Source organism: Lates calcarifer, linkage group LG8, assembly GCF_001640805.2.
Source record: "Lates calcarifer isolate ASB-BC8 linkage group LG8, TLL_Latcal_v3, whole genome shotgun sequence".
Lineage (NCBI taxonomy): Eukaryota > Metazoa > Chordata > Actinopteri > Centropomidae > Lates > Lates calcarifer.
In genome coordinates, this window is record NC_066840.1 from 12,076,206 (window position 1) to 12,089,751 (window position 13,546).

A 13,546-nucleotide genomic window follows, 5' to 3' on the forward strand; every position below is an offset into this window, starting at 1 on the left:
CAACTTACTGGCTGGTGGCCCGGTCTTTCCTCCGTTCGGACTCTAAGGGACGCTGTTGATCAGTAAAACGGAGTCTTGTGTTGTTAGAACTGTGATAGAGGAGAGAAAGACGAGAGGATATAAATACTGTCCTCATACAAGGAGGCTTTCGACGGAAATGCAGTCGCACTGAAACAGCCTTTTTTGTTTGATGATAATCGGACATATCTGCTTGACAGAAATGTCGCACTGCTGAATTGGAATACAGCTTTCGTCTACATGTCTGGGTAAACAATTTTATTCAGCCGTTTCATTTAGGATTTTACTTTTAACGATATGGGGATGTGGCAGCATCGATGCGGAAAATGGCTGTGTTGGACATTTACATGGCAGTTGTTCATTTTTTTCTTTATAATTTCCACCGTCAGTGGCCAAATCCGTTATTCGATACCGGAAGAGATGAAGAAGGGCTCTCTCATCGGTAATATAGCACAAGATCTTGGTTTGGATCTGAAGAGGCTCCGTTCTGGCCGGGCCCGTATCGTGACCGGAGAAAACAACCAGTACACTGAGCTGAAAACAGACAAAGGGATTCTAGTCGTGAATGAGAGAATAGACCGAGAAGAGCTTTGTGGAGACGTAACACCGTGCAGCTTCAGCTTTGAAATAATTTTAGAGAATCCAATTGAACTGCACAGAGTGACAGTAGAAATATTGGACGTAAACGACCATGCGCCAACTTTCAAAAATAATTTAATTAATCTAGAAATCAGTGAATCTGCAACGATAGGGTCGCATTTCGATTTAGAAAGCGCATATGACCCCGATGCAGGGATTCACAGCTTGCAAAATTATGTTTTATCCCTTAATGATAATTTCGTTCTGAAGCAGCAATCCAACGCAGATGGAATTAAATTCGCTGTAATGATTTTACAGAAGCCATTAGACAGAGAGTTGAAGCCACACCTCTCTTTAAAGCTGATAGCAGTAGACGGAGGAGCCCCACAGCGATCTGGTACAGTAAATATTGAGATCACTGTTCTTGATGTCAATGATAATCCTCCTGTCTTTAATCAATCACTGTACACTGCCACTGTTACAGAAAATGCAGCCATTGGCACCTATATAACTACTGTGAATGCTTCAGATGCCGACAGTGGCTCTAATGGCTTGGTTACATATACTTTTTCAAATGTAAAGGGGAAGTCTGGAGAAAAATTTAAAATTGACAGTTTCTCCGGCAAAATAACAGTTGCTGATAATATTGATTATGAAAAAGACAAAAAATACGAAATTAGAGTGATTGCCAAAGACCAGGGTGGCCTAAGTGACGCAACCAAAGTTGTCATTGAGGTCACTGACATAAATGATAATGCTCCAGTTATAAATATAATGTCATTCACCAGTCTTATTTCAGAGGATGTCCCTCCAGGCACGACTATAGCTGTTTTTAATGTTAAGGATGCTGATTCTGAAAGAAATGGTCAGATAACATGCTCAGTAGATTCTAATCTCCCCTTTAAAATCCAGTCCTCTTTGACTAATTATTACAATTTGCTTTCAGATATACCTTTTGATCGTGAATCCAAATCAGAGTACAACATAACCATAACTGCAACTGATTCAGGGTCACCTCCACTTTCTACTAAAGCAGCTTTACACATAAGAATCTCTGATGTAAATGATAATGCTCCTGTCTTCACTAAACTGAAATATGCGGCCAATGTAATTGAGAATAATGTTCTTGGGATGTCAATATTCAGTGTGAGTGCACGAGATTCTGACTGGAATCAAAACGCAAGAATCTCATACTTCCTGGAGGACACACAGGTCAGTGGCAACCCAGTTTCTTCTTATGTGTCCATAAACTCTGAAACTGGACTTATACATGCAGTGCGCTCATTTGATTATGAACAGATCAAGCAGCTTGTATTTACAGTCAAAGCTCAGGATGGAGGCTCTCCTCCACTCAGCAGTAATGTGACTGTGAACATAATGATCCAGGACCAGAACGACAACCCTCCTCAGGTTCTGTACCCAGTCCAGACTGGTGGCTCTCTGGTGGCTGAAATGGTGCCTCGTTCAGCAGATGTGGGCTATCTGGTGACTAAAGTGGTGGCTGTTGATGTGGACTCTGGACAGAATGCCTGGCTCTCCTATAAACTGCAGAAAGCCACAGACAGGGCGCTGTTTGAAGTGGGCTTACAGAATGGAGAAATAAGAACTATCCGCCAAGTGACTGATAAAGATGCAGTGAAACAAAGACTGACTGTTACAGTGGAGGACAACGGGCAGCCCTCTCGTTCAGCTACAGTCATTGTTAACGTGGCGGTGGCGGACAGCTTCCCTGAAGTGCTGTCGGAGTTCACTGACTTTACCCAGGACAAGGAGTACAATGACAACCTGACTTTTTACTTAGTGTTGGCTCTGGCTGTAGTTTCTTTCCTCTTCATCACGTGTTTAGTGGTTATTATATCAGTGAAAATCTACAGATGGAGACAGTCTCGCGTCCTGTATCACTCCAATCTCCCTGTGATTCCATATTATCCACCACGTTACTCAGACACTTTGGGGACAGGGACTCTCCAACACGTGTACAATTACGAGGTGTGCAGGACGACGGACTCCAGAAAGAGTGACTGTAAGTTCGGCAGAGCTGGTAGTCAGAACGTGCTGATAATGGACCCCAGTTCTACAGGGACGATGCAGCAGATACAGAATGAAAAGAGCATCCTGGATGAACCAGACTCTCCTCTAGAGGTTGGCTTTGTCTTTTTATAAAGTTCTGTGGATCTCTAATTCACTGTTACGTTTACTAGTCTTATCAGATAATTACTCAAATGCCTTTGTTGTTCGTGGCTATATATCATTTTTCTGTATTTTCTTTCCATCTTAGCCTTTGCTATAAGCCAGAGTGCTATTCTGAAAATACTTACTTGTACTTGAAGAGTCTTTTAAGGCCTTGGTTTTCGCAGTATCAGTAATACCAGTACAAATACAAATGTTTGAAAAGATTAAACTTTTTATAGTAGACAAACATTTAACCATATTTTGGAATAGCCATTCATTATCTGTTTGATCCGCAAAACTCACATTACTTGGCAATATCATCATAAAGTATCTTGTCCTCATTAGTCGTCTTTTTAAATAGAGTTAACTCCACATACATGAGTTCACCCTGTAAAATTTAAACGTGCTGTCCTCCCCTTTTCTCTGTCCCTCCTGTGTCTGTCAGCACCATGGACAGTGCAACATCTTGTAGGTTTTTTATTGTGCATCTTTCCCTTCATAGCTGGCTCATTGTGCTCGTGTGTACGCGCCTGTATGTCTGTGTGTAAAACAGGGAGGCATAAAATGTGTTCTTATATCGATATAACACAATAGCACATTTAATTTCGCAACAGGTTTTCTACTTTTGTTAGTAATCAACATGTAAACATAATTATTTGAACACAATTTGTAATCAATCCCGTAAAAATCCGTGTAAATGTGTAGTTCCGTGCATCCAACTCATAGGGACGCTGTTGACCAATCTGCTGAGATTTCAGAGCTCATTGCGGCTGTACCTCCCCCATCATCTCGAAATGTTACAGAGAAAGGCAAAAACCATGAACGAAAACGCACAATTTGGAACAAAGACATAATCAAACACAGCAACAACAGGCGAATCGAGTGTGGATCCTGGATTATTTTACTAACATTTGTATCCAACAACCTTTTACTGGATAACGGATTTGATACCACTTCTATATTTATCAGAGAATGTCGGACAGAACAATGACACGGCAAGTAGGCCTACTGTTGTTTATGTCGTTTGTTTCCCTCAGCTCGGTTTTTGGGCAGGTCAGCTACTCGATTCCTGAGGAAATGGCGAAAGGATCTTTGGTCGGTAACATAGCACAAGATTTGGGTTTAGATGTGAAACGTTTGAAATCAGGGAAAGCTCGTATATACACCGGAGAAGGTACAGAACACATCGAGCTAAATAAAGAAAGGGGAGTCCTTGTGATTAAAGAGCGGATAGACAGAGAAGCACTCTGCGGACAGACGACGCCCTGTGCTCTGGATTTTCAAATAATTTTGGAGAATCCTATGCAGTTTTACAGCATCACTGTCGAGGTAACCGATATTAATGACAACCCTCCCGTTTTTAAAAACACTGAAATGAAATTTGACATCAGTGAGACAGCTCAAATTGGATCGAAATTTGTTTTAGAAAAAGCACTTGACGACGATGTGGGTATCAATGGGCTCCAGAGCTATTCGTTGAGTTCAAGTGACATATTCGTTTTAAATCCTTATAGAATAGGTAGCAGTAGAAATGTTGAGATGGTTTTAAAGAAGCCTCTTGACCGAGAGAAACAGGAGCGGTTGTCTTTAGTACTGACTGCTTTAGATGGTGGCGGCCCGCAGCTCTCTGGAACCATACTAATTGTCATATCTGTATTAGACGCAAACGACAATGCACCTGTATGCATTCAAACAGAGTATAAGACGAATGTTAAAGAAAATTCTTTGAAAGGAACTGTTCTAACCACGGTCAGCGCATCTGATGCAGATGAAGGTCCGCACGGACACATACAATATTCAATTTCTAATGCTCCAAGGGGGGCATTAGACTTATTCGATATAGATAAAGAAAATGGGGTGTTAACTTTAGTGGGAAAACTTGATTATGAAAAATTTCGGCATTACGAGATAGATGTCCAAGCATCAGATGAAGGCGGTAACTCAGACGTATGTAAAGTTATAATTGAAGTGCTAGACACAAACGATAACCCACCAGCTATTAATATTATGTCTACGGCATCCAGTATATCTGAGGATGTTAAACCGGGCACGGTTCTGACAATGATGAACATTCAAGATCCAGATTCAAATGAAAATGGCAAAGTCCAGTGTTCTTTAAATGAAATTATTCATTTTACAATTACGTCAACATCAAATAATTTCTTTACTTTGGTAACAGACAGTGAATTAGACAGGGAGACAGTCTCTGAGTATAATATAACTGTGACCTGCTCTGATGAGGGAGTCCCCTCCCTCTCCAGCAGCGTCACTCTCACCTTACAGATCTCTGATGTCAATGACAACGCTCCTGTCTTTGAGAGGAGCTCATATGAGGCCTACATTGTAGAAAACAATACACCAGGTCTCTCTATATTCACAGTGAGAGCCAGAGACGCTGACTGGAACCAGAATGCCCGTGTTTCTTACATACTGGAGGACTCCTCTGTTAACGGAGTGCCAGTCTCCTCATATGTGTCCGTTAGTGCTGATAGTGGAGTCATCCATGCAGTGCGCTCTTTTGACTACGAGCAGATCAAAGATTTCCAGTTCCGCGTCAAAGCTCAGGATGGAGGCTCTCCTCCACTCAGTAGCAATGTGACTGTGAAAATCCTGATCCAGGACCAGAACGACAACCCTCCTCAGGTTCTGTATCCAGTCCAGACTGGTGGCTCTCTGGTGGCTGAAATGGTGCCTCGTTCAGCAGATGTGGGCTATCTGGTGACTAAAGTGGTGGCTGTTGATGTGGACTCTGGACAGAATGCCTGGCTCTCCTATAAACTGCAGAAAGCCACAGACAGGGCGCTGTTTGAAGTGGGCTTACAGAATGGAGAAATAAGAACTATCCGCCAAGTGACTGATAAAGATGCAGTGAAACAAAGACTGACTGTTATAGTGGAGGACAACGGGCAGCCCTCTCGTTCAGCTACAGTCATTGTTAACGTGGCGGTGGCGGACAGCTTCCCTGAAGTTCTGTCGGAGTTCACTGACTTTACCCAGGACAAGGAGTACAATGACAACCTGACTTTTTACTTAGTGTTGGCTCTGGCTGTAGTTTCCTTCCTCTTCATCACGTGTTTAGTGGTTATTATATCAGTGAAGATCTACAGATGGAGACAGTCTCGCATCCTGTATCACTCCAATCTCCCTGTGATTCCATATTATCCTCCACGTTACTCAGACACTTTGGGGACAGGGACTCTCCAACACGTGTACAATTACGAGGTGTGCAGGACGACTGACTCCAGAAAGAGTGACTGTAAGTTCGGCAGAGCTGGTAGTCAGAACGTGTTGATAATGGACCCCAGTTCTACAGGGACGATGCAGCGGATACAGAGTGAAAAGAGCATCCTGGATGAACCAGACTCTCCTCTAGAGGTTAGTTTCCCAGAAGCAATGATATAAGTAATGGCATTACACTTGTACATGCAGCGTAGATAATTTGGAAAGCTTTCATTTCCCCTCATTCACTAAAATTAGTTTCATGTTTTCACTCGTTGAGCATTTGATTTTTATTTTTACGTGAACATGGGCAAATCATTTTCTTAAAGTCTTGCTTAACCTTATAGAATTTCAGCTCACCGGTCGTAATAACAATGCACAGGAAGTTATGTTTTTTTCTAGCATTTGAAGTGTGGCATGGTTCCATTACAGAAAATACTTGCAGACTTGAGAAATTACAGCTTCGAAATATGTATTTTTCTCTTTTCCTAGTTCAGCACCACGGACAGCGTCTCAGTCCACCCAATTTCTAGGTTAAGAGTTGTTACATTGTTTGAGGAGAGGTCACTGTTACCGTGTGTGTGTGTGTGTGTGTGTGTGTGTGTGTGTGTGTGTGTGTGTGTGTGTGTGTGTGTGTGTGTGTGTGTGAGAGAGAGAGAGAGAGAGAGAGAGAGAGAGAGAGAGAGAGAGAGATGAAACCATACATATATTTTTCCACACGTAAATGGCTGTGAGTGGTTTCCATCTTCCACTGTAGTACAGCATGATGAACTCTTAGGGCCGCTGTTGGCCAGCCTGTGTTAGGTGGGGGATTAAATCAGCAGTACCTCCCACATCATTTCAGACAGAGAACGAGAGAAAGACACAAGGAATAGTACAGAATACGAAGACCAGAGCTTCAAACGTTAATTTTGATGGATACCCTTATGTTACGTTTGTAATTTACGACCTAACTGGTGACTGTATGCAACCCGAGGACATAAAGGGAACAACCACTGAAGAACATTCTGCTTTTTACAGGGATATTACGCGGTTCGTTTTACAGGGACATGACGGATAGAACAATGAGACGGCAAGTGCTGCTGTTTATCTCGGTTCTCTATTTCAGTTCAGTGATTGGGCAGGTCAGCTATTCCATCCCAGAGGAAATGCCGAAAGGCTCTTTCGTGGGTGATATTGCGCAAGATTTGGGTTTGGATGTGAAAAGACTGGCATCGGGTAAAGCTCGCATTTATACGGGAGACAGTGCAGAGTATATCGAGTTAAATAAAGACAGAGGAGTCCTCCTCGTCAAAGACAGAATAGACAGAGAGGTGATCTGCGCTCAGACGTCGCCCTGTGCTTTGCATTTCCAGGTTATTTTAGAGAATCCTATGGAATTTTATAGCATTACCGTCGAGATTACAGATATTAACGACAACGCCCCGATTTTTCAAAGAGGTGAAATAAAATTCAGAATAAGTGAATCAGCTTCAACAGGGGCAGTGTTCTTGTTGCAGCAGGCAATAGATCTAGATGTTGGTGTGAATGGCCTTCAAAGTTATTTGTTAAAACCGACCGATAACTTTATTTTGAGGCTGCAAAATCAAGCAGATGGAAGCAAGATGGTAGAAATGGTTTTACAGAAACCTTTAGATCGAGAAAAACAGGCTCATTTGTCGCTCGTGTTGACTGCAGTAGACGGTGGTGAGCCACAGCTCTCCGGGACTGTTCAGATACACATCAGTGTGCTAGATATTAATGATAATGCTCCAGTTTTTACTCAGAAAATGTATAAGTCCACCATAAGAGAAAATTCACCTTCTGGAACGCAAGTAGTGATTGTTAGTGCCTCTGACTCAGATGAAGGATCTAATGGCAAAGTATCTTATGCTATACTAAATCTACTCGACAATGTGTCCGAGTTATTTGAGATAAACAGAGAGACCGGGGAAGTTACACTGATTGGCAACACTGACTTTGAAAAAAAGCGACAATATCAAATACATGTCCAGGCCAGTGATGAAGGAGGGCTTACTGACTCATGTAAAATCATAGTGGAGATAACTGACACAAATGACAATATACCTGCTATAAATGTCATGTCAAAGTCCAGTGCAATAAAAGAGGACGTTCAGCCTGGCACTGTTGTGACAATGATAAATATTCAAGATCCAGACGCTGGCAAAAATGGAAAAGTTCAATGTTACATTAACGAGAACATTCCATTCAAAATTTCCTCAACGTCAAATATTTTTTTTAGTTTGACAACAGACAGTGAATTAGACAGAGAGACAGCCTCTGAGTATAATATAACTGTGACCTGCTCTGATGAGGGAGTCCCCTCCCTCTCCAGCAGCGTCACTCTCACCTTACAGATCTCTGATGTCAATGACAACGCTCCTGTCTTTGAGAGGAGCTCATATGAGGCCTACATTGTAGAAAACAACACACCAGGTCTCTCTATATTCACAGTGAGAGCCAGAGACGCTGACTGGAACCAGAATGCCCGTGTTTCTTACATACTGGAGGACTCCTCTGTTAACGGAGTGCCAGTCTCCTCATATGTGTCCGTTAGTGCTGATAGTGGAGTCATCCATGCAGTGCGCTCTTTTGACTACGAGCAGATCAAAGATTTCCAGTTCCGCGTCAAAGCTCAGGATGGAGGATCTCCTCCACTCAGTAGCAATGTGACTGTGAAAATCCTGATCCAGGACCAGAACGACAACCCTCCTCAGGTTCTGTATCCAGTCCAGACTGGTGGCTCTCTGGTGGCTGAAATGGTGCCTCGTTCAGCAGATGTGGGCTATCTGGTGACTAAAGTGGTGGCTGTTGATGTGGACTCTGGACAGAATGCCTGGCTCTCCTATAAACTGCAGAAAGCCACAGACAGGGCGCTGTTTGAAGTGGGCTTACAGAATGGAGAAATAAGAACTATCCGCCAAGTGACTGATAAAGATGCAGTGAAACAAAGACTGACTGTTATAGTGGAGGACAACGGGCAGCCCTCTCGTTCAGCTACAGTCATTGTTAACGTGGCGGTGGCGGACAGCTTCCCTGAAGTTCTGTCGGAGTTCACTGACTTTACCCAGGACAAGGAGTACAATGACAACCTGACTTTTTACTTAGTGTTGTCTCTGGCTGTAGTTTCTTTCCTCTTCATCACGTGTTTAGTGGTTATTATATCAGTGAAAATCTACAGATGGAGACAGTCTCGCATCCTGTATCACTCCAATCTCCCTGTGATTCCATATTATCCACCACGTTACTCAGACACTCTGGGGACAGGGACTCTCCAACACGTGTACAATTACGAGGTGTGCAGGACGACTGACTCCAGAAAGAGTGACTGTAAGTTCGGCAGAGCTGGTAGTCAGAACGTGTTGATAATGGACCCCAGTTCTACAGGGACGATGCAGCGGATACAAAGTGAAAAGAGCATCCTGGATGAACCAGACTCTCCTTTAGAGGTTAGTTAAATAGTTTAGCACTGTCTGTACGCTTTAATATTTCTTTCAGTGTTTTCCATCAATAGTAAAGTGTTACACGAATTTTGCATTGTTTCACATGGACTTTTACATTTGATATAACACACAAAACACTTCACCACCATCACCATGTTATTATGGTTTGTCACTGCCATATATTTAATCCTATCTTCACAATTGGCTTCGTAAACCAGGGTTTTTTTGTTCTCTTTTCCCTACGGAAACTTGTGCCTTTTCTGTTTCTGTATCATATCAGTCTATACAGTCTATCTACCATGTACATGTTACCCAGCACTAATTATTTTAGACTCTGTGTATCTTAAAAGATTATTCTAAGTCGTTGCTGCTAATTTTTCTACTGCTGACAGCGCTCAGAAACGCGGCATGTTCTTGCACAACCCCGTATTCGCTGTTTGTGTATGTGTGTGCGTTTGTGTGTTCATATAACCTGGACAAGCATTACTTGTCTAGAAACAAGATGGGACTTATATGTCATCAGTATTTGCACCAAAGCCATGAAAGCTTAAATACTGGTTTCTGATTCACGTGGTGTGCCTTTATAGGCAAGTTTCACTCCTCAAAACTGATTTTAAGGTGGATCGTTTAGTGATAATTATCTGACCTGTATCTGAGAATTAACCGTCTCTCTATTATGTTACAGGCTTCAGTACTTCCCATTTGCACTGAGTAGTGTAGTACATTAGATTGAACTCTTAGGGCCGCTGTTGGCCAGTGTGTGATAACTGTAGAGCAGGTTTCAGCAGTACCTCCCCCCATCATGTTTTTTTTCTTAAATCACTGGAAAAGAGACTGGCAGTGCGAATATTACAGAGTAAGAGAGCTCCCATCATCGATACGGAGCTGCAGTGAACTGTAATTCACTGGTTACGTCGAGCTGTTTTCATACTGATAAAATACAACAGATTTTTTTCTTTCCAACGGAAATAGGACAGTACCGGGATTCGTGTTGCATGGAAATGTCGGGCAGAACAATGAGGCGGCAAGTGCTGTTGTTTTTCTCACTCCTTTCTCTCACATCGGTGCTCGGGCAGGTCAGCTACTCTATCCCCGAGGAAATGGCAAAGGGGTCATTAATCGGTAACATCGCTCAGGATTTAGGTTTGGACAGGAAAAGACTAACATCAGGTAAAGCTCGGATTTTTACAGGAGACAGTGCCGAGTATATCGAGCTTAACAGAGAAAGAGGAGTCCTCCTTATCAAAGAGAAAATAGACAGAGAAGCGCTCTGTGGACAGACGACGCCCTGTGCTTTGCACTTTCAGGTTATATTAGAAAATCCTATGGAATTTTACACTGTGGTTGTCGAAATTACAGACATAAATGACAACACCCCAGTATTTGAAAAATCTGACATGAAATTCAAAATAAGTGAATCTGCCGTAATTGGCGCAAAATTCTTGTTAGAGAGGGCAATAGATCCTGATGTTGGCATGAACAGTCTACAGAGTTATTTTCTGACTAAAACCGATAATTTTGTGCTGAAGCTGAAGGATCAGCCTGATGGTGAGAAGATAGTTGAAATGATTTTACAAAAGCCTCTTGACAGAGAGAAAGAAGAGGAGATATTTCTAGTCTTAACTGCGGTGGACGGAGGTGAACCAAACCTATCTGGTACAGCACAAATACACGTTACTGTGCTTGATGCTAATGACAATGCACCTGTTTTTACTAAGACAGTTTACAAAGCCACAATAACCGAAAATGCCCCTAAAAGTACAGTCATAACTAGGGTCAGTGCTTCCGATGCTGATAAAGGATCAAATTCCAAGATAACATATTCGATATCCAACACTGTTGCAGATGTACGAGATATGTTTGAAATTAATGAATTAAACGGGGATTTGATCTTAAAAAGTAATGTAGATTATGAAAAGGCACGTTATTATCAAATACATGTACAAGCCAGTGATGAAGGAGGACTTACAGATTCATGTAAAATTACAGTTGAAGTGATGGACATTAATGATAACAAGCCAGTTATTAATATCATGTCACAGACTAATGTAATTCCAGAGGACTCTAAACCAGCAACAGTTGTGACTATGGTAAATGTTCAGGACTTAGATTCCAGAGATAATGGCAAAATCCACTGTGCCATTAATGAACATATTCCCTTCTCACTAAAACCGACAACAAGTAATTTCTTTAACTTATTGACAGACAGTGAATTAGACAGAGAGAGGGCCTCTGAGTATAATATAACTGTGACCTGCTCTGATGAGGGAGTCCCCTCCCTTTCCAGCAGCGTCACTCTCACCTTACAGATCTCTGATGTTAATGACAACGCTCCTGTCTTTGAGAGGAGCTCATATGAGGCCTACATTGTAGAAAACAACACACCAGGCCTCTCTATATTCACAGTGAAAGCCAGAGACGCTGACTGGAACCAGAATGCCCGTGTTTCTTACATACTGGAGGACTCCTCTGTTAACGGAGTGCCAGTCTCCTCATATGTGTCCGTTAGTGCTGATAGTGGAGTCATCCATGCAGTGCGCTCTTTTGACTACGAGCAGATCAAAGATTTCCAGTTCCGCGTCAAAGCTCAGGATGGAGGCTCTCCTCCACTCAGTAGCAATGTGACTGTGAACATAATGATCCAGGACCAGAACGACAACCCTCCTCAGGTTCTGTACCCAGTCCAGACTGGTGGCTCTCTGGTGGCTGAAATGGTTCCTCGTTCAGCAGATGTGGGCTATCTGGTGACTAAAGTGGTGGCTGTTGATGTGGACTCTGGACAGAATGCCTGGCTCTCCTATAAACTACAGAAAGCCACAGACAGGGCGCTGTTTGAAGTGGGCTTACAGAATGGAGAAATAAGAACTATCCGCCAAGTGACTGAGAAAGATGCAGTGAAACAAAGACTGACTGTTATAGTGGAGGACAACGGGCAGCCCTCTCGTTCAGCTACAGTCATTGTTAACGTGGCGGTGGCGGACAGCTTCCCTGAAGTGCTGTCGGAGTTCACTGACTTTACCCAGGACAAGGACTACAATGACAACCTGACTTTTTACTTAGTGTTGGCTCTGGCTGTTGTTTCCTTCCTCTTCATCACGTGTTTAGTGGTTATTATATCAGTGAAAATCTACAGATGGAGACAGTCTCGCATCCTGTATCACTCCAATCTCCCTGTGATTCCATATTATCCACCACGTTACTCAGACACTTTGGGGACAGGGACTCTCCAACACGTGTACAATTACGAGGTGTGCAGGACGACTGACTCCAGAAAGAGTGACTGTAAGTTCGGCAGAGCTGGTAGTCAGAACGTGTTGATAATGGACCCCAGTTCTACAGGGACGATGCAGCGGATACAGAGTGAAAAGAGCATCCTGGATGAACCAGACTCTCCTTTAGAGGTTAGTTTTCCAGAAGATAAACATTTTCTTCATCAGTTACTCGTAGACCTATTTTCTGCAACACAGTAAATTCAAGCTTTTTGCGTTTTAATTGTGGCATGTTTCCCTGATATTTTAGCTAAAATTGCTGGGAAAATTTGTGTATTTCATTTTGTGGTTGCTCGGAGCCAGGACCATGGACAGCGCACCGAACAGTAGTGTTACTGTTTTACTCAAGTGCCTAAATTGGGAAATTGTTATGATGTGGTATAATTTCACAATCTCTCTCTCTCTCTCTCTCTCTCTCTCTCTCTCTCTCTCTCTCTCACTCACTCACTCACTCACTCACTCACTCACTCTCTCTCTCTCTCTCACTCACTCACTCACTCACTCACTCACTCACTCACTCTCTCTCTCTCTCTCTCTCTCTCTCTCTCTCTCTCTCTCTCTCTCTCTGTGTGTGTGTGTGTGTGTATCCTGCAAGCTCCTCTGCGTTTGTTTACTAATCTTCATATACGTTTCTGTAGATGTTTGTATTAGCTTGTCGTTGGAAAGCAACGTAGACAAATATACATTAATTAGTTTATTTTTAACATACATAATTTTCAGGTACACGTCGAAACGCTGGGAATAATTGCTTTTTCTAGTGTATTTTATACTTCAGAACCACGGAGAGCGCAAATGCTACTAGTGTCACTGCAATCCATAAAGGACAGGGTATTCTGCCAAATTATT

At 42.6% G+C, this 13,546-nt stretch overlaps 1 protein-coding gene and 1 long non-coding RNA gene across 16 annotated transcripts in view; one reads left to right on the forward strand and one right to left on the reverse strand.

Annotated features, from left to right (window-relative positions):
* LOC108885477 (protocadherin gamma-C5) overlaps positions 1 to 13,546 on the forward strand; it is a 161,672-nt gene that overhangs the window by 40,257 nt on the left and 107,869 nt on the right. Inside the window, exon 2 of one of the 12 annotated variants that reach the window (XM_051072358.1) lies at positions 9,285 to 9,437. The exons of 7 other annotated variants lie outside the window; for them this stretch is intronic. In XM_051072358.1, coding sequence (XP_050928315.1) covers positions 9,285 to 9,437 — 153 coding nt within the window. Of the gene's footprint in view, positions 1 to 3,578; positions 6,145 to 6,876; positions 9,438 to 10,395; positions 12,833 to 13,546 lie in introns of those variants that run through there. 4 more of the 12 variants (XM_051072362.1, XM_051072371.1, XM_051072374.1 and 1 more) reach the window with 4 other exon arrangements.
* Positions 1 to 13,546, reverse strand: part of LOC127142707 (uncharacterized) — a 58,011-nt gene that overhangs the window by 38,094 nt on the left and 6,371 nt on the right. Inside the window, exon 3 of one of the 4 annotated variants that reach the window (XR_007813675.1) lies at positions 5,720 to 5,787. The exons of 2 other annotated variants lie outside the window; for them this stretch is intronic. This is a non-coding gene — a long non-coding RNA (uncharacterized LOC127142707). Of the gene's footprint in view, positions 1 to 5,719; positions 5,788 to 9,012; positions 9,081 to 13,546 lie in introns of those variants that run through there. One more of the 4 variants, XR_007813674.1, reaches the window with a different exon arrangement.